This window comes from Chaetomium fimeti (assembly GCF_033439085.1).
Source record: "Chaetomium fimeti strain CBS 168.71 chromosome Unknown B0H64scaffold_5, whole genome shotgun sequence".
Lineage (NCBI taxonomy): Eukaryota > Fungi > Ascomycota > Sordariomycetes > Sordariales > Chaetomiaceae > Chaetomium > Chaetomium fimeti.
Window position 1 is genome coordinate 2,901,081 of NW_026944333.1, and position 25,490 is coordinate 2,926,570.

Genomic DNA, 25,490 nt, shown 5'->3' on the forward strand with positions numbered 1-25,490 from the left:
CCCGACGGGTGACGACGTCGAGTTTGGTGCAGCACAGCGTCGGACAATAGAATTGGATTTTTCATAGTACCTAGCTCGGTACTCGAGCGGTTTAATTTGTGATTGTGACCCTAGAACATTTTCACGCGGAATCATAGCCATGCCGCACACTCCACCCCAAGTGCCCCCTATGCCTACCCAGTGCCGGCTTCGTTCGGCTTGAATGTGCTCGTCTCCAGGCCTTATTGGGTTGTGGTGGGTTGTGTATTTTTACACATTATCTACCGAGGAAATATTACGAGGGGGGTGTCCCCCAAGCTCCGTGAAACCCCCTTTCCCGTTGCTGCACCAACAGCACACACCTTGCCGTGAACCACCACACACACACCCGTCCGAGCCAGCAATGATTGCATGAACTAATAGTAAACCACTACCCCCCTAAAAGACAATCATGGTGACTGGCTAGCCATCAAGGAGACTCCTGCATATTCAAGACGTGTCTGTTATATTGCACCCCCCTGAGCCCGGCTCGATGTCATGCCTGTTCCCGATGACTTCCTTTGCTATGTCCTCGGCTATGGTACACTACTGTACCCTCCTCCATGCCACCATCCTCCCGGTGCAATGCCTGTGTAATGGCCGTTTACCCTCAAGGCTCTCCATCTCATCGCCCAGGTCCGCTGAGCAGTCGACGACATAAGCAACGTTCCTTGATCTCCGCTATAGCGGGTATGCCACGCCTCCTGCTGCTTTTCGTTACTATCTGTTACTCTTCGTGGCACGCATCTTCCTCTTCACGTCCAGACTTCACCAATCCGACAGAATTAGCGACTTGCCCCGAGACTACCTACCCCCTCGGTGTCTGAATATCGGACCGTGGTTCCTTTGAAGCCGAGAAAGACGCTTTGATAGGGAACCTTGCCAACATCGTCAAGCCGGTGGCCGACACCGAAAACGAATCCTGCCCATGGCTTTCAAACTCCCCGACAAGCAGAAAATTTCGGCGGCTATCGTCATATCATTCGCCTTCTTCGTCGCAGAGCTGGGAGGTATATCGCAGGCCGTTTCCATAGGGGGTGACGGTTGGGTGTTGACAGTATCCAGTGGCTTTCAAGACGGGTAGTTTGGCCCTCCTGGCTGATGCTTTCCACTACGCAAGTCAATAACCCATGACTAACGCTCTCGTCGGCGGTATTGACCGGATCTTGTATTAGTTGAACGATCTCGTCGGCTTCGTCGTAACCTTGATATCAATCCTGGTAATTCCCATGCCCGTGACGGTCCGTAACCGGCACACCCCCACCATCACTAATTACCGGCTAGATGTCCGAAAAGACCGAGTTTCGCCAGGACTTCTCCTTCGGTTGGCAGCGGGCCCGGCTGCTCGGGGCCTTCTTTAACGGAGCCTTCCTCCTCGCCCTGGGTATCAGCATCTTGCTCCAGTCCATTGAACGCTTCATCTCTCTTAAGGAGGTCAGCGAGGTGAAGCTGATGCTCATCATGGGCTGTGTGGGCCTCGGTCTGAACATCATCACCGCCACCTTTCTGCACGGTCAGTCCATCACCAAGCCGTTTTCAGATAATGAACCTCACACATCGCTGCCAGAGCATCATCACCACCACCATAACCACCCCGACCGAGACTCCGAATCTGAAACCAGCTCCGGGACCCAGTTCCCTACCACCCATCCCCACCAAGACCACACACCGGACGAGTGCCCCTCCAAGGACGCCCTCAAAGGCGCAGCAATCAGCAACCATGCCAACCACCACCACACGCAACACACCATCCAAACACCGGGGCGGGACCTAGGAATGCTAGGCGCGCTGCTGCACGTGGCAGGGGACGCGCTCAACAACGCCGGGGTGATCGTAGCGGCGGCAGTGATGTGGCTGGCGCCGGGGGCCCGGGGCCGGTTCTACGCCGACCCGGCGGTGGGGCTGGCCATCGCGCTGACGATACTGCTCTCGGCCGTGCCGCTGGTCCGGCGCAGCGGCGAGATCCTGCTGCAGAGCGCGCCGGTGGGGGTCAGCCTGCGCGACGTGCGGGAGGATATCGAGAAGGTTCCCGGTGTTGTCTCCGTGCATGAGCTGCGTACGTTTTGCTCTCACACAACCACACAACCATAAAATCACCTCCCCTCCCCGCCCGCCCCCCCCAAAAACCACTTACGAGATACCTCCTACCTACCTCCCCGAGAAGAAAAGCAACTAACACCCTCCCCCTTCCCTAAACCAAACAGACATCTGGCGGCTCGACCAGCACAAGGCAATCGCGTCAGCACACGTCATCGTCTCGGCCCCAGACCTGGCCAGTTTCGTGGCCCAAACCCATACCATCCGGGAGTGTCTGCACGCCTATGGCATCCACTCGGCGACCCTGCAACCGGAGCTGGTGCCGCCGCCGCCGTCCTCGATTTGCCCTTCGTCCTCCGACTCGGTCCGTTCCGGCGCGGTGGCGGTGGAGGGCGCTGGTGGTGGCGGCGATGGTGGTGATGGCAGCGGCAAGAGGGAGGAAGGTGAGGGCATTATTCCTGAGAGGGCGGCCGTGTCTTGCTGTCAGATGGTGTGCGGCCGGGGCATGTGTAGCCATCTCATGTGCTGCAGTGGTTTGGTGCAGGTGTGAAGGGGGGCAGTTCGTCGGGACCTGGGGTTGCGTTTAAGTTTACTTGCTCCTTTCGATTGCTCGTCTCGGCGAGGTGGTGGTTGTTTCGAGGAGTTGACGTAGGTTTTCTTTCTCCCTCTCCCTATGTTGGGCATACGCCCTTGAGGGGAAGTAAGGAGATATGGCAAGGCGTTTCACGCAGAGTAGATAGATCCTTATTAACATCCCGTTGAGGCGGCACAGGTACCGTGACGTGACGTATGCGACATCGGCTATGCAACCAACTGCCGGATGGTTCCTTTACTAAGCTCAGCTCTCACGCTGCTTCGTCTACGCACGGCATACATACATGGCATATTGCCGTCAATGGCAGGCCCGCATTAGTTAGACTGTGTGACTGACCCAAATGCCGTATCACCCCGAGTACACTATGCAGGAGCGGTTTCGCAGCAGCTATGTCCCGTCAGGTGGGAGTTTCGGCTCGCTGGTGCGGCAGCTTCCCACTCTGCCACGAGGTGCGGATCACATTCCGTCTGCGTGGAATGACCCTCCCGATATCCAGCCTTGCGTAGAGTGTGCTGTGTCTCACCGTGCTGGGGGTATTTCCCGGGGAGAGCCTGGTGGCCCAACCTGGAAGCTGTGCGGTTCTATTTGCGGAAATGGTCGGAGGACGGTTGCTGTGTCGTTTGTTTCATGCTCGCTCGGCCGTCGCGGCCCGGAACCGTGGCGTCGGAGCCAGGGAGGGAATGGGGGCAAGGGCGGGGGGTTCGACGTGGGGGCGGGGCCATTGTTGAGGATGCGAGCAAGCTCAATCTTGGGATTTCGCGGGCGAGGCCGGGATCACGACCTGCATCTGCAGTGACAAGTTCCTTCGCTTGCCGCTGTTGTACGTAAGAGATACGGCATTTTCCAGGTTACGGGGAAGGTCGCACAGGCCTGGGAGATGCGCGCATCAGGAATATGCCTGACGCAACTTTATCGAACCCATCGGCTGGAGACCAGCCAACCCGTGAATTTCAAGCACGAAAGCTGGGCCAACTCTTGTCAACGTTGGAAACTCGACCAACACCGCACCAGCCAGGTAGTGATGTATTGTGTCCACATTGGATGGTTTGGCAACGATCGGGTCCCGCCCCCCTTTTTGACCTGTCACCTCGCGGCAGCACGGCTGCGGCACAAGAAATGACGGGGGGGGGATTATCTTGGGCCGCGGTTTGCGATGAGGTCACAGGCTTGGTTTCCCTATTGGGCCAGATTAGGCTGTCTTCAGCGTCGTAATTGGCTGTGTGGCATTTGGGCTTGTCGAGTACAGGGGGCGGGCTGTCCAAAACGAAGCCAATGCAGGTGAGAAAGGTGTGCGGTGCACTTGGACTGATGTGTGTGCGGCGGTACGTTCTCACTCGACGTTTTGATGCCACGAAGGAAGAGAAAAGGTGGTGACGATGCCGTCGCGTTGATCGTTTCCTTTGTGCGGACCGAAGCAGAGCTCTTGCAAATGAAGGGGAACAGAAAGGGGAAAAATCGGCGGCCGTTGCGAGAATGCCGTCACTGACCAAGTCAATGTCCGCCGTTGGTTTCGAGTCGCGGGCCGACAAACAAACAGGCTATAATCCAGGCGGGCAGGCTTTAGGAGGCCGTCGACGTCGCGGCAGCGACGAGGACGTCACTTTCTTCCAACCCGCAAAAGGATGAGCAACGACAAGGACAGGGCGACTTGAGTTGATGAACCTTTGGGTTACACCAGCCTGGGCGACGTCTTGTCCAGCCACTCCAGGCCATCAATCAGTTGCCGGCAAGGGAGCGTGAGGATGGCGGCTTTCTGGCGGTGAAGCCGTTGGTCGCAAGACCAACGAGCCAACCAGCCAACTTGCTTGGAGAGCCAGGCTGTCGGAACAGCCCCGGGATCCCGACAGCCTCGTGGCTCTGTCCAGATGTCCGATCCCTGATCCAAGGGAACGACGGAAATCGGGGCCAGGATTGGCCGAGCCACAACCGTCAATGGAGATCCCTAGAGCAGCAACGAAAGTCGCCGTCCCGAGGTTCTTTCTCGTCTTGCAAAACGGCCCGACCTGAAAAGGAAGAAGAATGAAGCTAAATTCAAAGCCACGCGGCATCCACCATGTGGATATTTTCCCTGGACGGGTCACGGCTCGGAAGGCCAACCGATCAGAGACGAGACGGGCCGCGGCAACCTCTGTCAGCCATGACAATAGCCGGCATCCATCTCCTTGGCGGCTGCCGGCAGCACTTTGGACGACTTGTTTGTCAAGCACTCTCCCACTCTCTGGTGGTTGCTTTTTGGAGAGTTGGTACAGATGTACTGCGAGTATTCGTAGTTGATGAATTTTGAATCTTCAGGGTTCGGCAAGTGGAGCAAAGTCAACGGCTGCATGGATGCGACTGACTCGGTCGGATGTGTGTTTTTCCACTGGCTGCTGACAACCGGGGATCGTGGTCGGGTGTTTTGGAGAGCAGTGGACGTTCGCTACTACCTATGTACATCGTAGTTAGTTATAGTTATCGTGTAAACCCACCGGTCCGACGCTGCGTCCTTCAAGGTCGTGGACCTGTGTCGGCGGCTTCAACAGGTCACTGGACCACGGAAGCGGGGGTTGTGTGTCGTGCAGCGTTTGCCCGGCTGCTGCTGTCAGTCATCAGTCGGTCGGTTAACGTGACAGATGCCCCAGCACCAAGCCACTTCAGAGATTCCATCCCAGGTTCCGCGAATTGAATGGTATTTTTGGGTTCCAGGCGCCTTCTTCGAGTCTGTGCAGCCCTGCCCAACCAGCAAATTGCGGGAAAGAGGTGCAGCAACGGGCCCGCTTTTGTGCAGCAAGCAGTCTGGGCGAGCCTCTTCGATTTGGCGAGGTCGATGGCCCCGGCGGATCCCACCCGCTCAATGTCGGGGGCCCATGTCACCCACATGCCGCGCACCTGCCGCAGCTGGGCGCGCAACGCGGACCTCAACCGCCGCTTTCGTCGTCACCGCCATTCTGGACCCGGGACCCCCGCAAAAGCTGCAACGCAACAAGCCAAAGGGCGACTCTGTGGCTCGGCTGCTAAACAATTGATGAATGCTCCTCCGCGCCTTGACAGATTTGAAGCTGACAGACGCCAGAGCCGCGCAAAGCGTCATCACCCTTCCATCTCTCCTCCTTCCTCTCCACTCCACCGCCGAATGCGCTTTCCACTTGCTCCACTCGCGTCCCTTCCAGTGGAGGTTCCTTCCTTGTGATCCCTTCCCCTCCTGCTCTTCTCGGCCCCATCCAGGTTACTCCCCTCGCTGCTTCTCGCTTCTCGCTGCTATCGCCGCTCTCTCCTGCTCTCCTGGGAATCCCCCGCGACGATTTCTCGCAGCCAAGCCCCTCCTTCGCGTATCGCTCTTCTCCACCTCCAACCAAAACCCACTCGTCATTGTGGGTTGCCGTGGGTGCCGCTCGTCGTGTTTTAAACCGCTCGAGAAGAGGAGACACGGAGGAACGGCGTACCCTTATTACGCTGTTTATAACCATCTAAATATCCACTCCCAACCCCCCCGCCCTCGGCCAAACCGCTGTCGCTCCTGACAACGCAGGCCCTCGCCTTTTTTGGCCCTGTCTGGTTTGTTCTGGTCTGGCCTTGTGCGGTGGTTGAGACAACACTAGCTTCAGATTACCCTTGTTGGGACCCGATCTCGTCGAATGAGCCGTTCTCGCTGTGGCCGTTGATCTCTCGGTTGCCCCTGTTAGCCGTTCTCACCTCGGCTCGACCAGTGTCGGGAGAGAGAAGGAAAGAGGGTTGAGAAGCAGATCGCTTCGTGGACGTTGGAACTGGGCCCCTCACGCGACCTCTCACCTCACGACGACTTTCACCTTTTCGTGCCGGCAGGTCATGCCATTTGACGCCTCGCTCGATATTGCCCACCTCTCACCACCCTTCCGGCTTTATTCGTCTCACAGTTACTCTCTTCGCATGGCGCCACCGCCATCCCCACCGGCGACGATGATCCTCCGACGCCTTGCTGTTGTCTGAATTGCTGAAACGGACCATCGCTCAACTCCTGGAGGCTTCCACTCCTCGCTTTCACGCGACTTCGTCAAATTCTGGGGATGCTTGGGAAGCTCTTTAACCTCGGCGCCGGCTCCGGGACCGGGGCCATGCCCTCGCCCCAGCCCTCGTCACACAGGCCTTTCCCGCTCGAGTCGGTTCAAGAAGATATCCACACGCGACATCTGCTCTTTCCAGATCCCCAGGATCTGTATGAGCACCGCGTCAGTCAGTTGTACCCTCTGTCTAGCGGCGCCACGACCCCGACCGGATCTACGACAAACGCCTACGACTATAACGCCGACATCGAGCTTGACGTGCGCGATGTCCGCCTCATCATTATGCAGGATGCCCTGAGCTCCGTCGCAGCCTCTCTCCTGTATGACAGCCAACCCGCCCCGCCTGTTGCACCCGCCTCCATAGACCGCCCTTCGGCGACTGCGGGCTCTTATTCTGTCCAAGAGCCGCGCCGGAATCCTGCCTCCCCGCGGAAACCCAGCGTCAGCTACTCGCAGCGTCCCATCATTATCCAGCCTGGCAGCCCTAAGATTCGGCAGGGCGCTTTCGACAGGAGGCCCTCGGTCCACAGCCGCAACCAGGGCTCCGTGGAAAGCGAATCCCAGCGTGCGTGGCGCGAATACCGCGAGGAGTTGGCTACTTTTTCTAGCTGCATATTTGGCAACTCGGAGCTCATGGCATACAAGGGAACATCGACCAAGGTCCATGTTGTGCCCTCAGAGGTTCGCCCGAACGAGTCGGGCCCCATGTTTGGGGACGGCCGCGGCTCGTTAGGAAGGTCTACTATGAGAGCGAGCCGGCTTTCCCAATCCTTTTCTTCCGAGAACCCCCCACCATTCCCTCCACCTCCCGCGCCAGGGGGGCCAAACCGGAATCAGGACAGGAAGAAGGTCCTGATAACGAGGTTGTTTCCCGTCAATCTCCCAGTTGAAGAAGAGATGCCGTCGTTTCAGGGCGGCTTTTCCGAGGAAACGGCAGGCTATCCGTTCCCGCAAACCGCCGAAGACATGAAGGCCAAGAAGAAGCGGTTCCAGCCGAGGCAGAAAAGGACGCCCATGTACGCAGTGGCCCTTATCATTACTCTGCCTCCTTCGTCGCATTCCGTCCCAGCAACGTTACGTTCCGGTTTCAAAGGGCCCAGTTCTTATGCCGAACAAGATTCATTCCCGTCGTCTTTCGGCTCCACCCGGCGCTCCGGCTGGACGATGGTCGGCCAGGGAGGATTTGGCGGATCTGAGTCCTTAGAGTCGAGTTACGGCAACGACATGGAGGATCAGATCGATGCCATTACCCAGCATTGGGACATCATCATGCGCACATTGAGTCATCTACAGACTGTGGTTGCTACCACCCTGTTTACCATGCTCAGGCAAATTGATCTCGCATCCCCGGACCCGCTTCCCGCTCTATCTCTCCAGCTGGCCAGGACTTCCTCGGCACCTGGTCGGCGCACCGAGGAGGGACAGTCGGTCAAGATCCCCAAGACAAACGCCAAGCACATTACACTGCTCCCCAACTGTCTACTCGACAACCGGAAAATCAGCATTGAAATGGATGCCGCAAAGGCTAGAATCGTTGCCGGCATTCGAGCTTCACGCGTGACAACTGGCCAGAACCGGTGGCCGATATGGCGGGAGGAAGCTCGCTGGATGGCGAAGTGGGCTGGCGGAAAGGAGCAAGGCTTTTTTTTCTTCAACCTACTCACGGGTTTCCTCGCGACCCATACCGACTGGCTCCAAGCATTAAGCCCGCCAGCCTATCGCCGGCGACATCCTTTCCAGCAGCATAAAGGTCGCTCAGAAGAAGACACTCTAGTACCGTCTCGAACGGTGATCCTGAGCGACGACAAGATCGCCGCGCGGCGACTGGTCTTTTTGCTGTCGGCTTTCCTACCGGCCTCCCAGCAGCTTCCCGGCATCAAAGCACATAGGCCAAGCACTCCGGCGTCTTTTGGCGCCCTTTCCCAGTCTCCTCCATCTTTTGTCGTCCCCATCCTCAAAGAGGAGTCGCTGCGCAGGAAAATAAACCGCCGGACAGGCACCCGCATGCCGTCACATTCCCGCAATTTAAGCTTACAGACGCACAACGCGCGCTCAGGAGCCGTCCCTCCCCCCCTAGCGCACCTAAGTATGGAAGGCAGGCATGAAAGGCGAGCTTCTGATGCTGCTTCGATCCGGACCACCCACCTGCCGATTCGTGGGAGCGACCTGCACACCCGAAAGAGCAGCGCTGCCACCACTGCGACCATTCTGCCGGAGACTAGTATCCCGCACTTCTCTACCGCTCATCGAGCCGAGCTTTTCGCCCAGGGTCGCCCCAGCAGCAGCAACAGCATCGCTGCGGATGATTTGAAGCGGCTCACTAGGGATGACAGTCCAGGATCTCAGGGCTCAACGGCCGGCGAACGCAGGCAGAGCTCGAGATGGAGTGTTATCAGCACCCTCTGGAGTGCTCGGAGGAGGGATTCGACGAGCAGGTCCCCCGTGCCTAGTGACGGGCAAAATGGGTTCCCTGCGTCACCAGTAAAGCCACGGCAGTCTTCAATTGCAGCATCCTCTAAGACGGCACCACCGGAAGTAGGGGTAGTAGCCCCCACGGGAGGCGCGGTTGGCGATGCCCGCGATGACGAGAATATCGGTCCGAGAGATCCCACGCCGCCACCGCGTGCCTCCCCCGACAGCCCGGCACCCTGTGAGCAAGCCGGAGTCCCGCGAAAGGCACAGAGGATAGCAGACCCATCGAGCGCCTTTGAGTCCCCCGTCAAGACGTCGATTAATATAGATGACGGAATCATCGACGTGGATGTCCCGTTGCCGGACTTCATCACGTCGTTCGAAAGCGCTGTAAGCTCGCCGTCAAGCAGTGGCTATCTCTCCGCCTCGGGATTCGGTACTGGTCTCGACGCTTTCGAGCAATCCTTCCGCTTTGCCGCCGACGGAGACGTCCCGCTCAACGTCGCCGGGTGGCTGCAGCACTACCACCCGGACTTCGTGCTCCAGGCACTGCCGGCAGCTCAGCACGACATCATCGAGGAGGTCAAAGAATCGATGCGCGCTGAACCAACTCCGCCACTCCCGCTGTCATCATCACCATCGCCGGAGGACATCGCTACCGAAAAGTGGATCGACGTCACCTCGGCCATTGTCGCAGACACAACGACGTTCACCATCACACGTATACGTTACCGTCGCCTAATGAAGCTGACGCCGCACACGCAATCCGTGCAACAGCTGCAGCCTAACAACGCTGCAGTGGTACCGACCCCACTCACGGCCTCAACTACCGCGTCGTCGAACCCGCCGCCGTCGGTGTTTGACGTGCAGCTCAAGGAAGAATTCATCGAAGAGCCCGTCGTCGCCTTTGATGACGTGCTGATTGAGGCTGTAGAGCGCGTCATCGCTTCCGCCGGGACCAGCACCGAGACGACTGTGAGCAAAGTTAGCTCGACGAGCTCGTCCAGGTCGACTAGCAAGCGGCGGGAGAGGGAGCGAGAGACGGGGAGGAGGGATAGCCTCTCGGCCAGCTCAGGGACGGTGTCCGTGTCTACGGATATAAGGTGTTCCGGTGCTTCTTCGACGACGCAAGGGCTGCTGCCAGTTTTGGGGACCGGGGGTTCCACGACCCCGCAGGAGGTGCCGCGGTCACAGTGCAAGACTGTCTTGCTGGGTGCGTTGGAGGATATCATTCATGACGTTATTGGGGAGAGAGAGCAGGAGTTAGAAGGGAGCATTGGAAATCGGGAGAGGGAAAGTCCCCTGCGCGAGGCGGTCAGGGGCTGGATAGAGAGCGTGGATTTTGGGGCTGGCGGCGATTGAGTATCACCTATTACTGCGACTACTTGATACCCTTTACTTTATCTTTCGTTTGGTCTTTTACATGGTTGGGCGGATTCCCCCGGGGGTGTTAGTTAGTGCATGGTAGAGGTCGGTTGGTTGGGCATCTTTGTGGCCGGTGGCCGGTGCATTGCGTTGTGTATTTGAGGGTTGGGTTGGCTACGAGTATTGCATTTCGAGGTCGGATGATGAACCAAGTCGTCTACATAGATATTCCTCTTCTAACTATTTGTGTGGTTGAACAAAACCTTGGAATGTGACGTCTTCACCAGCACAAGCCACATCACCGTTTCCCCCGACTTGTTTGTCCGCTTCTATGATGTATGTGTACCGTTTTGACGGAATCCTGGCGGGGCTCGTTGCGTCCCATGGCCAAATCGCAAGACGCTCTTACTTTGGAAAAGCACTGGGAACTCTCGGTTTGGTTACGAAGGAGTTAGTTTAAGCCGAGCCAATGTTCTGTGATGGCGGTAGTTGGGTAGGTAGGCACGTTAGGTATGTAGGCTTCTCCTTTTGTGACCGCCAACCCCCCCTTGCTCGTCTGGTCGTCTCCTCTCCTCTCCAGTTCGGCTGTCACGACGGCATGTGTGCAATTCGGTACTTGGTCGACGGGCAGGGTTCACGGTAGCATCCATTGACGTCGGTTCCTGACTTGTGGTAATTGTTTAATTAACGGCAGTGACGCTGGGTTTGTCCCCCCTCTCTCATTCTCCTCTCCGCTCGCCTCCCATGCTTGGGGTTGGGGAGGTGAGCGTTGAGGCGGTGGTGGTCTGGATGGGGTGATTGGGTTGAGGTAGTGTGGTACTATCAATACGACGGCGTGTGCTATTAGGGGAGGGTAGGGGGAGGGCGAGAGGGAGGCATTTGGGTATGGATGTCTGGAGTTTGGTGATGGGCGAAGGCGACGCTGCAATGCGCTTGGATCGTACACGAGTTAGCTAACAGATAACTACCTTCCCCGCAAAAGGCCATGCAATCATTTCATGATGCTTGTTCGGCTGTTGCCGTGCCTGCCCTGTTTTGCTGGTCAAGTTACCCTCACATCGTAAGACTTGACCGTTGACAAGGCGAAGAGACGCGTGGTCTCCCGTCCACACACGTCCGCCGCAACCTGCCCTGCTTCCTATCCCCGGTCCCCGTCCCCGACCAGGATGGCACCTTGGAGCCGGGCACAGACCCCCCCCCGAACGGTCTCTCCCGGAGGACGTCCGTTTTTTGCGCCCGGCTTACTCGAAGCACAAGAGTCACCCACCCACCCGTGCCACCCGATCATTCCACGAATGTTCGACACAGGAGTGCATCCCGGGGGCTCATCTCGCGTGAACGAGTGGAGGCGGGCTCGCTGGCCCCGAGGGCAGAAAGCCAGCCTTGTCCGGATCGGTCGCCAACTGCATGGCCCGGCCTTGTTGATCAGTGAGCGATCAGATCGTGGAGAGGCCACTGATATGGCGGGAGAAGAATGTGGGTCGCACCAACCGTCCGCTGACTGGCTGGGAACGGCTAAAGAAGGCGGTTAAATTGTGATTTTGTGGTTGTGGTGGATTGGCACATTGCGAAGGCTGCGGAACGAGAGAACTTCACTCGCTTCAGTGGCGGCGGGGAACGCGAGCAGACCAAGTCCCGGCGCTAACTCATTAGCTTGGGTGGTTGATGGTGGTTGATGGTGGTTGATGCTTGTTGATGCAGCCGTTTTCTGGCGAGCTAACCACTGTTGACGATGCAGGCTTGCGAGCGCTCAGACACTGAAGGATTGCTGGATGAGGCGTCTCTCGGGTACATGTATGTACATACACAGACATACTTGAGAGCCTGGAGTGGTCCGCAACAAACAGGGTTGCTGACGTTGAGTTTGACGCCACGATGTCGAGAGAAGAACCTGGGAACCTTGACTGAAGAGAAGGTGCCGCAGGGGATACAGATGGAGGCTAACTAACTAACTGCCTTAACGAACAGCCTGGAAGTCCGTTTGCGATAGGTACATATTTTCTGTCAGGCTTGCGCTGGTTCTGTGTCTCGGGCATGCACCCGGTTAGACTTTTAGTACGACCACTCCAACGAAATCGCAGGGTATGAGCTATGCGAACGGTAAAAGAGGGATGTGAACAGGTGGCGAGGTGAGCCGGTAATGGGCACGATATCCGTAGCTGCTGCGTCTGGTACCGAAAACGGTGACCCAAAGGCTTGGCATAACTGCCATCCGTGCGCTTCACGCCAAGACCCAGCTGACATAATTTTGAACTTCGGATCAATGAGAAACCGTGTTCCGTCTTCGGGCGAGGATGATTCCCGTCTTTCACGTGACAACCATAACCTGCCTCGCGAGACCGACACGGTTCGTCGTGCCAGTTTCGGCTCCTCGAGTTCCTCTCTGGGGCTTAAACTTCCATTTCCATCGGAGCTGCAGCCACCCGCGGAAGGCCTTTACCTGAACGGGATAGTGCCATACGATGGATGAGCTCGGTGCCATCTTTCTTGTTCTGGAGTGCGAGCTCGTCGGACACCCCTGGAAGAAGGACCCGAAATTCCGGGCTGGGGCGCGTTGGAGGATTTGTTGGTGGCCGTCGGCTGTGTTCCTCGTGACAGCTTTTTCGGACCAACTGCGGGATGTTGACCGGGGATTCGGCCGTCTCAACTCGGTCTCAGCTGGACCGTCTCACCGTCTGAAGAAGCCAAAAGCAACTTTTGAGGCCACAAATCTCAGCAAGGACGGCCCAACCTGCAAGGCCTCAAGTGTCGGCGAGTTATGACGCAAACAATTGCGACCAACTTGAACCTTGAAACTTGAAACCAACTGGTCCGCCGTTGGGGTTCGGTTCCGTGTTGTCGGCGTTGTTCCAGTGTTGCAGCGTCGGATTGTTTGGTCGAAGTGTGCCTGCCTGCTTGTTTCAAACCCAGACACACCACACAGGGGAAGAACAAACAACAGGCCCAGCGAGGCCTTCCAAAGACCTTCCCCGCTTTCTCGGCGCGCTTGGCTTGCCGCGCCCCTGCGTGCCTGCATGCGCCGCCTTGCAGGATCTCTCCATGAGCCCCACTAGCAAGGCGTGGTTCCATTCTTTGCCCCCATTCTTTGAGCTGAAGTCAAAAGGATTGGACGAGACGGAAGGAACACCCGCGAGATGGCCATTGTGCGTGCATGCGCCTTCTTGCGGGTCGCCGGGTCTCGTCCACACAATTCCCCCAACCCGGTACCTGCCCCCAACCGCGTTTCGTCGTAAATCAACCCTCCCCCACTGCTTCCTCGTTCATGTGGGAATTCATCGCTTCGAGCCAGCCAAGGCCTCATCGGGGTTAGATCCCGCCTCGACCGGGCCGGATAGATTAGGGCTCCAGCAGCCTAACGGCGATGGGCGATTTCCACTGGCTCTCAGTGGTTCCCAAGCCCTCCACCCGCTCCCAATGGACAGCTGCGCCCCGTGCTGCCTCCGTCCGATCTCATCCCATGCGGAACCAGGCGCAGGAGCTCCCGTTCCCTAATTGATGACCGCTGCAAGGGGTCGCTGTCCGATGTTGATTTTCCATCAACTGTTGGCCACCCTGCCACCAAACAGTCCGCCAACGCGGGACCACGGCACAATGGCAACAATGCGGGACTGGAGCCGGCTGTAATAACTGGTCTTGATTAGGCGCAATGAACAATGCAAAGGCCCCCTGTCCAGGGGGGCCACCTTTGACCTGTGCGGGCCGGGAGAAGCGCCCATTGTGCCCGTTTGTCAACCTCTCACAGGGCCATGTGGCACGATCGACACTCCTTCAAGCGCTTATTAGAAGGGTGTTGTCCGCCGCACCTCAGAACATCCTAAAATCCCAGAAACCTAGTCCTGGACATTCTTTCGACTGCGACCTACTCGAGAAAATAAAATAAAATAAAACAAAAACAAAACCTACCCGTCCACGCGAGCTGCGACACACAGACAGCAAACAAAACATACAACAACGATCGATATTTGGTTGCGAAAGTGCAGCACCGACTAGCGCCAAACTAACATCTCCCTAAAAAACGCCATGCGGACTTCTCACAGCGTTGCCGTTGCCCTCGGGGCCGGCATCCAGCTCGCGGCCGCCGCTCCGGTTTGCGGCGGCGGAAGCACATCGGACACCCTTTGGGTCACCACCTACCCCATCGGTGAGGGTTCCGGCGAGCTCATCACCCTCAAGCTGGAAGGGTCGACGCTCGAGAACGTCGCCCAGTCCGAGACCTGCGGTCCCTACCCCTCGTGGCTGACCCAAGCCGACGATGTTCTCTACTGCGTCAACGAGGCCTGGGGCGGCGACCACGGCGATCTCGCAGCCCTCCAGATCAACGACGATCTCAGCTTCACCAAGCTCAGCGGCGGTGAGACCATCGGCGGGCCCGTGAGCACCGTTGTCTACGGCAATGGTGGCCGTGGATTGGCTGTTGCCGATTAGTAAGTGTTTTCCCATTTTCCCAACAGCGCCCAACCGCCCCCCCTGGAGCTGGAGGACCCTTGTGTGGTCCGGCACCCGTTCCGCGGCTGGGCCAACCGTCCAATGTTTGGAGAGGACGAGAAACGGCTAACACATGAAATTTAGCGGTGCAGGAGGTATCGACACCTTCAACATTGAGGACCCCAAGGCGATTACCCTGATCAAGTCCCTGAAGTACCCCATCCCTGAGGACGCCACCGAGAACCCCCAGGACATCGCCCGCCCGCACGAGGCCATCCTGGATCCCACTGGAGATTTCCTCGTCTTCCCCGATCTCGGTGCCGACCTTCTCCGTGTCCTGAAGGTGGACAAGGAGACTCTGGAGTACACCGAAACGGTATGTAACGCCCCGCGCTGCGCGATTGCATTAGGTTTTCTTGACTCTGAAAATACTAACCGTCGTTATAGGAGAGCCACGTGCTTACCCGTGGCACCGGCCCCCGCCACGGCGCCTTCTTCACCTCCGGCGACAGCACCTTCTTCTACGTCGTCTGCGAGCTCGCCAACCTCCTCCAGGGCTTCTCCGTCACCTACGCCGAGGACGGGCTCACCTTCACCCAGATTTACAGCGCTAACACCCACGGCGAGGCCGACGCGCTCCCGGAAGCGGTTGCTGCCGCCGAGATTTTCCTTGCTGTAAGTTATCACCCACTCCCCATGCGCCCTGCGCAAGTACACAAGCATCCAGTCGCACTTGCTGACGTGACAAACCACAGCCCAACAGCAACTTCCTGACACTCTCGTCCCGCTACGAGAACGCGCTCGAGTACACCGTCGCCAACGGCACCGTCGTCCCCTCGGACCCGCTCATCACCTTCTCCATCGACGCCACGTCCGGCGAGCTCACCCACGTCCAGACCGCCCCCGCCGGCGGCGCCAACCCGCGCCACTTCTCCTTCAACAGCGACGGCAGCCGCGTCGCCTCGGCCCTGCAGGCCGACGGCCGCGTCGTCATCTTCGAGCGTGACACCGCCACCGGCAAGATCGGCAACGTCGTTGCCGAGGTTGATGTCGCGGGCATGCCTAACTTTGTCTCGTTCAAGCAGTAGAGCTGAGCGGTGGCGCTCGGGAAAGGGGAGGCCTAGATCTTCTTCTCTTTGGCTTTAGTTGTTTTTTACTTTAGAGAAATCCAAACTCACTAAAAGTTGGTTCATCCTCATGTTGGTTAGCCATACCTACGCTGCTTTCGTGAGATTGAGCACCGTGAAAGACGACGCAAAAACAGAACAAGTAGATAAAAAGGTGACAAAAAAGCGACACTTCACTCAAACCCCAACACCACAGCCCTTCACAGCCCTTCCTAATTACTAACGAGTACTTGACCAAAAGTGAGTGAACAAGCAATGATATGAAGCAAGACAAGCCCCCTCAAACTCCGTTGGCACAGACCCTCCCCCGCGGGGAAGGAAGACCTCGCCTCCCCAATGATCAACCTCCCCCCCTCCCCCGGCGCGCGTGCCTGACCCGGTATTGCCCTCCCATCGCATCGCATCGCGTGCATCATCGCATCTCACATCCTCCACCACATGTGAAACCGGGAACGAGGGGCGATCCCATCTCGCCAAGCGGGCGCAAACGCGTCTCGATCGATCCCCCGCTCCCCCGCCCCCGCCGTCCCCCGCACTCTCTCTCCTCTCATCTCGTTCCCCGTCCCATCACAACAAGCCCGGTCCGCCGCCCCCCCGGGCTCCGACCCTCCCTTTCGGCCTGTGAATCCATTTTGGGGGGTGTTGGTCCGGTACATAGTTCTGGGGGGAATGCGGGACCCGAACGGTCGGCAACCGTGGGCGTGGGTCAACCCAGCGAGCAACCCCCCCCCCCCCCCCCACCACCCCCGGATCCCCGACTCCCCGATCCCCCGACCCCCTCGACCGATCCCCCGACCCCCTCGACCGATCCCCCGCGAAAGGCGGCAAGTGGGGGATCCGTGTTGCGCACGAGCAGCAGCACAGACACACAGACACACATGCACGCATGGTGAACGCCATGACACCGGATGGTGGCTTGCCAATCATGTCATGGGGGGGTTGAAGGTTCGGGGAGTGGGGGGTCGAATGCAGTTCCATGTCCGGACACCAGCTTTGGTTTGCCAGTTTGCCCGTCTTCGCCCGAGCCCCGGACGCCCGGATCCAAATTCGGACATCTCTCTAACCCCCCTCTCCTCATCCTGCGGGTGGACGAAATATCACCCTCGCGTCGCGGCGCCGCCCGGGGGGGAGGCGACACAGTGTGGGCACTTGGTCGAATAGCGTTATGGGGTGGCGTCGGCGCGAGGAATTTTGAGTTCAAGAGATCAGATGAAAGCCGCGGGACGCTCCCGTTCTTTCTTTCGTGACCCACCGCACTAATGTTAGCCTGACCGGGGAGAGGGGAGCGAGGAGGGGGTGGATCGGCAGCATTCCGATCCGGTGCTGACGGCCCGGGACCACTCGGTGTTAACGGGAGGGTTTCGGAGGTACGGAGTTGGTTAGACACTTGGACTTTGGGTGTTTGTGACTAAGAATTAATCTTTAGTGAGACAAGATTTGTGTAGTGCCTCACGGTGGCTTGCCGAGCTGGTACTCGAGCGGCCGTTGCTGTGTCGGTTGGTCTGAGTGTCCTGCTTCGGCTCCGTCTTCAGGTGGGGGGAGTCTCGGCCACCTCGCGACAAGTCGACCGAGAACACCGGCTGCTGCAGTCTTGCACGCGCTAACGTAAGAGAAAGGAGAAACCAACAAGGTTCCAGACTAGCCGCATGCCACAAGCCTTTAGTGTAACGGCAGGCCCGATTTGGACACATCGGTCCCAGGATGTCAACACCACATTTTTTGGTTGGTGACGTGACAGGGCAAGCATTGAAAGTCTCCTCGATGGAGAGCACATGCTGCTCATCGGCTGACTTGTGCATGACAGAGACCGCCTCTGACGACAAGATGCGTCCGGTCCAAGGGTACGAAATTGGCACTCGTAGCGAGGCGCGGGGGCAAAAAGAAGGGCACGCTAGCCTTGGAGATGAGAGGGGTTGGTGGACCTCGCCGGCGCTTCGCGGTGAAGACGGGGCCCTGAAAATAGGTATTTTGCAGACAACTCCGCAACGACGTCCGCATCAGGGAAGAAAACGGCGCCGGACGAGGCTCCAAAACGGGTTATCACCAACCGGATCTGTACGTGTACACAGTACGCCTCGCAAAACCGCCTGCGCACCTCACGGACCTCTTGGCTCGCTATCGCATCGCCACGGAAGTGATATCTCCTGTGCGGACGCGGCGAGGGACATTCGGGAAGGATCCTGGCTCAAGCCTGGACGGTCGCCCCAGCACGACCAGGTCGAGACGTGTGACCGACAAGGGACTTGGTGCGGGGAGGCTGCGGCGTCTTGCAGCTGTACACTCTGGTGTAGTGTCCTCTCGAGAGACACATTGGTTCTAGAAGGATGTGCTTGACATGCTCGCTTTGCGGCCGACGGGAGGGGTAACCCAAACCGAAGCTCGGGCCGGGCCAAGTGAGAGACTTGTCAACTGTGTCTGAGCTGCTGCAGTTTCCTTCGTACCATGCTCGCTACCTAGGGTTGTTGTGTGTGGGATTGGCTGAGTGTGAGATGCTCTGTGCCATTGACACCCAGCTGGTTCATGAAAGCCACGTCCGTCGGCAATGGCCGGGTCTCCTGCAGAGGCATCCCGTTGCACATCCCCCGCGGCTTGGCGTGTATGGAACAACCGCCCTCTAATGCTACCCAGCAACAACCGCGGAGAGCAAAACCAGGCGTCATCGCGGGTGGTTAATGAATCACGAGGGCTACCGCGTCCGTCTGGCCCTCCTCACCGGCCTATGCGCGGCAACACCATGGCTGGTTCATAGAGATTAACTCGAACCCGCACCTCCCCCGTGCGGACGAGGACTCGGCGGTGGACGGGCCAAGGACCGGGTGGGGGGGGTCCTGAGCCGTGGGGTGCCGCGCAGGGCCACCGAGGAGCCGCACGGGAAGGGACAGCGGCTGCTAACAATAACGTCGCGCCGATAGACAAAGGAGCCTGCAATATCGATTCCCGTATCGCCTCAGCCTGGGCGTACGAGGCCTAGATGGCCGAGCCACTCCAGTCAGAATGGTGGCGGGTGTCGATTAATTAATATCGTGGTGGATTTGGGAGTCCCATGACCGCTCGGCTATCCAGGGGACGGCGCGGGACACGGCCAGGCGCCGAAATCCCAGGAGGTCGGGTTGCCGAAAGGTGGGAAACTGTGAAGAGCAGTCCGCGGCCCTCTCCCCGCGTTGTGGCGAGCGACGAGCCACGTGCGGGCTGTGAATACGGGGGACGGGACAGCTTGGGCGAGGGCCATGAATCTCGGGCTTCCCAGAACCGTCGTTTACTACCAGTGTGTGTGCTAGGAAAGCAGCTGGACAGACCGTGGGAGACCGTCACTGGGTGGTTTGCTCATCCGCAGTGCTTTTGTAATCAACGCATTTGGTTGGCCGTTCCTCGGGTTCTTGATTCGGCATACCTACTGTGTATGCAGTCGGAAGCCGGTATTCGCGGAGGTGACAGATTCCTTCGGGCTTGTATGTACAGATCTGTAAACCGATATTCTTCTTGCTTCGGTCCGCTGCTGAGATGGTGGTGATGGACAAGGGTTTAATCGCAAGTATTCGGACCGAAGCCTCTTTTGGTGCCCAGTAAGAGAACTGCTCTGTACCAAGCCACTAACGACGAACGCGCTCGGCTGCGCGACGCATGCATGTGCGGAGTGCAGGGGTCCCGGAGCGGAAGTGGCCAGCCACACCACTAACGGACCGCACCATCCGTCAACGTTTTGGCAAGCCACAGCCATGCCTGCGAACTGAAGCAGACGGTCGGGTCATGGGCACCGACCCGAGGTGAGCACAGTGGAGTGACCGGTGGATCCTGTGCAGGAACAGCAAGGAGTCTCTCTCTCAACACGTCTGTGCGCCGAGATTGTGATTTCGGACGGCGATGTTCGAGGACCCCTGGCGAGCCTGGCACGCCTGGCTTGACACGCTCTGGGCAAAAAAATGGGAACACACAAACGACTTACAGCTATCTTGAGTCGATGTTTCTCGGCCAAATCAAGCCCAAATTTGACAGAATAAAAGGCAATAAAGTCTTTGAGTGCTGCTCTCTTCACTTATCTATTATTGCTCATTTATCTTGTTTGGTGGTCCGTAGACGGCTTGTACAAGTGTAGTGCCTCGGTGAACGAGACTTGCAGGCGGATCCACCAAAAATCGGTTTGTGTGTACCGGTTTTTTTGGCCAGAGGGTGCTTGAGTTTGGGTGGCGGTCGGGAGAAGATCCTGTCATCGTCATCGTCGCGGTTGCCCTGCTGCCCTGCTGCCCTGCTGCCCTGTTCAAACCCCCGATCTCGAATCCTCTCGGCTCGTTACCTCGAAGAGGACGCGGCTTGCTTGACATGCACACGCCCGCGCCAGGCACAGCTCGCTGGCGTCTAGAGGATGGTGGCGAGTCCGAAGTGGATCGTTGTGCTCATGGGACTCGTCGCATCAACGCCCTTGCCGCGAGGCAGTCCTTTGCGGTCTGCGAAGTTGATGAGCATCCGTCTTCACATGACTCTGTGAATTGCGGACAACGAAGCGGCAGAGGTAGCGCGGCACGGCAGAAATGATTAGTTCGTCTCCCGTCTGGTTGGATGGGCTTCGGTATGCTGTGGGCACGGCCCAGACGAGGCCACCTTCGTCCCAAGTGGGTGCAGTCCGTCTGCGCGCTTGCTGCTGGCGCGATGATCTTGGACCGCCTTGGGACAAAGAGCACGCCCGATGTGGGGTGGAAGGAGCTTCTCGAAGGTTTCTCCTCAGACACGACGAACGCTTTTGGTCGACAACGCGGAGAGCCCGAGCGTGGGACTGACGTGGTTCGACAGCCAAGAGATTGTGAAGAGCGGTGCTGGCCGCTGCCGGATTTATGCTAAATCAAGAACCGCAGAGTTTGCCAAAATTTCAATTGAGGGTGGTTGCGTTCGTCCAAGCACTTGGGGTGCGTTGTTGATGAGTAACATTACTTCCCAAAGTTTTTGGTTTTGGTGTTGTTGTTGTTGTTGCCATTGAGCATGGTTTCCATGTGGAGAGCCTGAGGCGAGACGATGCGTGCTCCAGAAAAGAAATGGGAAATGCAAGAGAGGGAAGGTGCAGGGTTGATGGCTGTGGCTTGCTGTGTCAGCGGCTCGACTGCAGCTGAATCATTTCCGTAAGTCAACCACTCACTCCGTGCGCCGACTATGTACGGGTACGAAGTAGGTCTGCGAGGTATGGAAGAGTTACAAGTCTGTCGGAGGTGTGGACCAGTTGGCGAACCAGTCCTGATCGGTGAAGTCGAAAGAAATGAGACAAAAAGGCAACTCCTTGGTACCTCCTGTGTCGGTTACAAGGATACCAGGTACTGAGAAATTGAGTGCTTCACCCACTGGATGGAAGACCGAGCACAGGCAGCCCAGAGCGTTGAGAGCGTTGAGAGCCTGAGCTGTCACACTAGGTAGCCGTGCCTTCGCATGACTGTGTACAAGGAGGTACTACAAGTGTGTACTCGCTCACACCACCCACCTAACCAATGCTCCCTTTGCCCGGCGGCGAGGTTTTGGCCTTGATTCAGCGCGCACTTCATCACCATCAACCGTTGCCGGGCGAGATGATCGGCGGTTGCCGAGCTGAGCTTTGAGGGGATTGCTCGGACCCTTGCATGGATTGTCGGTATCGTTTCTTCATAGGGGGCAACAGACAAGAAGACCTGTGTCCCGTCTCGGGTTCTCTCTCTCTCTCAGCAATTCCATGCCCGCCACTGCCCGTCACTGCCCGTCCGTTGCGCACCAATCCGCGCGGCCGCTCTGAGCCCATGTCGGCGTTACATACCTAGGTATCCAAGATGCATCGGACTTGTATACATCACAGGAGAGCGTGCGTTGGGAAACCTGATCGCGAAGTGTGGAAACCGTCGAAACTCGAAGGAAGACAAGATTTGGAAGCCAAGGGAAGATGCGGAGGTTGAGGGTCGCCCAGAGAGAGGCGGCCCAGTGAGCGGTTGGAATCAGAAACCCCACCCCCGCGTTTTTCTGGTTGGCAAGTGGGCAGGCAAGGCCTCCTTCATTTGCTTCCGTCTCCTCCACACCCGGACCCGACGACCCACCCTCGTCCCAGGTCGCGCTGGTCGACGGTGTGTGGAAATGCCGTGGCTCGTCGTCGCCCATTTGCCAGCGATGACACGACAACCCATGGATCGCTTCATGCAGCTTCCCAGAACCCTGAGAGCGAAGTGTGCAAGCTGCAAGGTGCAAGGTCCTCAGTCCGGCATCGCTGAGAGGACCACGTCCGCTTTCGCACGCTAACCGTTAGTCGCTCAGCTTGGGCACTTCGGAGCACGCTCGACGGGCTCGACAGGGCGACCCCAAGATGCAGCAGAGAAAAGCGACATTTAACGCACCCCACAACGCGCCTTCTTTCGAAGACTCCATGCAACCCTCCACAGGGGTCCCTCGAGTGCGACTCCACAACAACCTGGAAGCAGCGCTCGTCCCCCTCACCCCCAGCCCACCCTTGTCCACCACAAATCTCCCCCGGTCGGCACTAGCGCATGCCACCCCAGTCCCCGCCGTCCCGCCTCCGTTATGGCTGGCTTTTCGGCGCACGTAACAGGACCAAGCAGCTTCTCCCCGCAAAAGCCAGCCGTTTGCGTTAGGACAGTACAAACGCCACACTCGACTCGCGCTGGCCCATGCCTTGGCTGTGATTAAAGGTGCCTCCGGGAACAAGCGGTACTGCAGAGGACATGCTCAGGACGAAGTGACCGCCCTACCCCCCCCCTGATTGGAGTCCCCAGTTCGTCTCGGCAAAGGCTGACCCCGTGTGCGGGATGAGATACATATGAATCCTCCACACCCGACCTTCCGTTCCCAAGATCCCGGAGAAGCTTCCCACCTGTCTACCTACGCGCAGCACATACCTGCCCCAACCACGCCATCCGCCCCGATCTGACCTTGACCCACCAAACCACCACGCCAAACCAGTCACCCGGCGCTGGCTTTCACGATTCCTAGTTGGCAGCGGCACGATAATGCGAGTTCGACTGCGAAGCACGGGTTTCAGTGATTTTGTTGGAGTTTACGGCGTTTGAATAATCGTCAACTCGATGTTGGAGCAGCCGCTATCGCTGACCGGTCGTCGATTGGAAGGAACTCAGCAGCAAGCACCCGCCTCCCCAGTTGTGGGTAGCTCGGGTCTTTGGAAATCCGTCACGGTGTCGCAACCCGGCCAATTCAGCATGTCGCCGTCCTCCAACGGCGACTCACCGCATTCGGTCACAGCCACCATGACGACCGCTGCCAGCGCCACCGTGGTTAGGCAGTATCCAATGCCGAATCGGGATTTCACCGTCGACATCCCGTCGCCCCAACTAGCCGCCGGTTCCAATGGCGCGGGCCTGCTCAAGTCGCCAAACTCGCTGAAGGCAGCGCGGGCGGCTTCCAACTTTAGTCGGGAAGGCATACTCGGCTCGGCCCAGAAAGCCCGGAACCTGTCACAGTCGTCAGATAACAGGCCAGACGGGGTCCCGAATGGCATCCCGAAGTCCACGAGCGAAGAGAGCATTAATCCGCTGAAGAGGAGGAACACAGACGCAGCGGTAGATTATCCGAGGCGGAGAGCGACCATTGCCGTATGTGCAAAATCGCAATGGAGCCGCGTCCCTGTGCTAACTCGTCGGTAGTGCGAAGTGTGCCGCTCGAGAAAGTCGCGATGCGACGGCACGAAACCGAAATGCAAGCTCTGCACGGAGCTGGGCGCCGAGTGCATCTACCGGGAGCCCGGTATCAAGCTGGACGCCGGCGACAAGCTCATCCTAGAGCGCCTAAACAGGATCGAGAACCTCCTCCAGATGAATATGGTGGGCCACGGCAACGGCATAAGTCTTTCTCACGACTCACCAAATATGAGCAACGGCACCGCACTCAGCGGGGACAACCTCATGATACGGAACGCGAACAACGAGTTCGTCTCCATCATTCCTAGCGGCGGCATAGGCACCTGGTCCGCGACGGCCACCAACATATCAACCATGCCAAAGGTGCACACAAACGCGGCCCTGCACCTACTGCAATGGCCGCTCATCAGAGACTTGGTCTCGCGGCCGTACGACCCTCAAATCCTGCTCCAGCTCGAGATGGCCCGCGAGCCGCTGCACTCGCTCGCCAAGACGCCCTGCGTGGACTTGTCTAATACCAATGCCTACATCGAGGCCTACTTTGACCGGGTCAACATCTGGTACGCCTGCGTCAACCCATACACGTGGCGGAGCCACTACCGGATCGCGTTATCAAACGGTTTCCGAGAAGGGCCAGAGAGTTGCATCGTGCTCCTCGTCTTGTCTCTCGGGCAAGCGAGTCTGCGGGGGAGCATATCAAGGATCGTTCCGCACGAGGACCCGCCCGGCCTGCAGTATTTCACCGCTGCTTGGTCGTTGCTCCCCGGCATGATGACCTCCAATAGCGTGCTTGCCGCGCAATGCCACCTGCTCGCCGCCGCTTACCTCTTCTACCTGGTGAGACCACTGGAGGCATGGAACCTGCTCTGCACCACGAGCACGAAACTGCAGCTCCTGCTCATGACGCCGAACCGAGTCCCGACCGACCAGAGAGAGTTGATCGAGAGAATCTACTGGAATTCGCTCCTTTTCGAGAGCGACTTGCTGGCCGAGCTGGATCTGCCCCACTCGGGCGTTGTCGCGTTCGAAGAGAACGTCGGCCTGCCCTGCGGCTTCGAGGGAGACGAGCAAGAGGCGGTTGGGCGGGACGAGCTGTGGTATTTCTTGGCCGAGATCGCGCTGCGGCGGCTCTTGAACCGGGTCAGCCAACTCATCTACTCCAAGGACTCGATGGCATCGACGACCAGTCTCGAGCCGGTCGTCGCCGAACTCGACTTCCAACTAACGCAGTGGTACGAGAGCCTGCCCGTGCCCCTGCAATTTCCCTTTACGCGCACCATGCTCCCGGATCCGGTACAGACGGTGCTGAGGCTACGATTCTTTGCCTGCCGGACCATCATCTACCGGCCGTACATCCTCGCTGTTCTGGACAACGAGCAGGCCATATTGGACCCCGCGGTGCGGGACAGTTGCACTAAGTGCCTAGAAGCCTCCGTCCGGCAATTGGAGCACATTGCCGCGCAGTAAGTCCTTTTCCCACCCCTCCTATTGGTCAAGACACCCCCCAATCTAACCAATTGGCCGCAGTCACGCCGGACACATGCCGTACCTTTGGCAAGGAGCCCTCTCCATCGTGTCGCAAACCTTGCTCGTCATGGGCGCCACGATGTCACCGTCGCTGTCTTCGATCCTCTGGAGCCTTGTACCCCACCGCGAGGCTATCGACCAGATCATCAACGACGTGGTCATGGAGATTGAACGCTTCGCCGTCCTGTCTCCCAGTCTCAGCCTCTCGGCCGAGATAATAAAGGAAGCCGAAGTCCGGCGCCGGACCTTCCTGAGCGGTTGATCCGTTTTTACAGGGCACCCCGGGCATTTGCCCCGAGCTTGCATCTCGCCTAGCTCGTCCTCACCACGCTTCCGGCCCTCTGGGAAACATGGT

General features: G+C 58.3%; 7 protein-coding genes across 7 annotated transcripts; 5 read left to right on the plus strand and 2 right to left on the minus strand.

Annotated features, from left to right (window-relative positions):
• Positions 1-1,302: 1,302 nt before the first annotated feature.
• B0H64DRAFT_463773 (cation efflux family-domain-containing protein) lies at positions 1,303-2,900 on the plus strand (the record flags this gene model as incomplete). Its single annotated transcript, XM_062807613.1, has 2 exons — positions 1,303-2,074; positions 2,223-2,900. The coding sequence occupies 2 exons, from the start codon at positions 1,303-1,305 to the stop codon at positions 2,603-2,605; spliced, it is 1,155 nt and encodes a 384-aa protein (XP_062658277.1). The 3' UTR covers positions 2,606-2,900.
• Positions 2,901-5,485: 2,585 nt separating this feature from the next.
• On the plus strand, positions 5,486-6,446 carry B0H64DRAFT_194702 (uncharacterized protein). The gene has a single exon (XM_062799143.1). The coding sequence runs from the start codon at positions 5,659-5,661 to the stop codon at positions 6,148-6,150; it is 492 nt and encodes a 163-aa protein (XP_062658278.1). The 5' UTR covers positions 5,486-5,658; the 3' UTR covers positions 6,151-6,446.
• Positions 6,447-6,672: 226 nt separating this feature from the next.
• Positions 6,673-10,443, plus strand: B0H64DRAFT_325617 (folliculin-interacting protein N-terminus-domain-containing protein; the record flags this gene model as incomplete). Its single annotated transcript, XM_062800706.1, has 2 exons — positions 6,673-7,014; positions 7,075-10,443. The coding sequence occupies 2 exons, from the start codon at positions 6,673-6,675 to the stop codon at positions 10,441-10,443; spliced, it is 3,711 nt and encodes a 1,236-aa protein (XP_062658279.1).
• Positions 10,444-14,466: 4,023 nt separating this feature from the next.
• B0H64DRAFT_375519 (Lactonase, 7-bladed beta-propeller-domain-containing protein) lies at positions 14,467-15,959 on the plus strand (the record flags this gene model as incomplete). The annotated part of the gene is made up of 4 exons (XM_062802422.1): positions 14,467-14,870; positions 15,016-15,247; positions 15,319-15,546; positions 15,627-15,959. The coding sequence occupies 4 exons, from the start codon at positions 14,467-14,469 to the stop codon at positions 15,957-15,959; spliced, it is 1,197 nt and encodes a 398-aa protein (XP_062658280.1).
• A 791-nt stretch (positions 15,960-16,750) lies between these two features.
• B0H64DRAFT_194783 (uncharacterized protein) lies at positions 16,751-18,116 on the minus strand. Its single transcript, XM_062799144.1, has 2 exons — positions 17,626-18,116; positions 16,751-17,406 (listed from the first exon to the last, which is right to left on the minus strand). Exons 1-2 carry the CDS (start codon positions 17,779-17,781, stop codon positions 16,927-16,929), a joined length of 636 nt encoding a protein of 211 aa, XP_062658281.1. The 5' UTR covers positions 17,782-18,116; the 3' UTR covers positions 16,751-16,926.
• A 3,058-nt stretch (positions 18,117-21,174) lies between these two features.
• Positions 21,175-22,201, minus strand: B0H64DRAFT_194860 (uncharacterized protein). The gene is made up of 2 exons (XM_062799145.1): positions 21,766-22,201; positions 21,175-21,662 (listed from the first exon to the last, which is right to left on the minus strand). Exons 1-2 carry the CDS (start codon positions 22,098-22,100, stop codon positions 21,383-21,385), a joined length of 615 nt encoding a protein of 204 aa, XP_062658282.1. The 5' UTR covers positions 22,101-22,201; the 3' UTR covers positions 21,175-21,382.
• A 969-nt stretch (positions 22,202-23,170) lies between these two features.
• On the plus strand, positions 23,171-25,397 carry B0H64DRAFT_324468 (uncharacterized protein; the record flags this gene model as incomplete). Its single annotated transcript, XM_062800653.1, has 3 exons — positions 23,171-23,563; positions 23,615-25,071; positions 25,136-25,397. The coding sequence occupies 3 exons, from the start codon at positions 23,171-23,173 to the stop codon at positions 25,395-25,397; spliced, it is 2,112 nt and encodes a 703-aa protein (XP_062658283.1).
• Positions 25,398-25,490: the final 93 nt, after the last annotated feature.

Coding starts and splice junctions, on each gene's coding strand:
- B0H64DRAFT_194702 (XM_062799143.1), top strand. CDS start 5,659: ATGCTCCTCCGCGCCTTGACAGATTTGAAGCTGACAGACGCCAGAGCC.
- B0H64DRAFT_194783 (XM_062799144.1), bottom strand. CDS start 17,781: ATGAGCAGCATGTGCTCTCCATCGAGGAGACTTTCAATGCTTGCCCTG. Junction 17,407..17,625: donor TGCGGCTAGTCTGGAACCTT/GTTGGTTTCTCC, acceptor ATTAATTCTTAG/TCACAAACACCCAAAGTCCA.
- B0H64DRAFT_194860 (XM_062799145.1), bottom strand. CDS start 22,100: ATGGGCGACGACGAGCCACGGCATTTCCACACACCGTCGACCAGCGCG. Junction 21,663..21,765: donor GATGCATCTTGGATACCTAG/GTATGTAACGCC, acceptor AGAGAGAGAGAG/AACCCGAGACGGGACACAGG.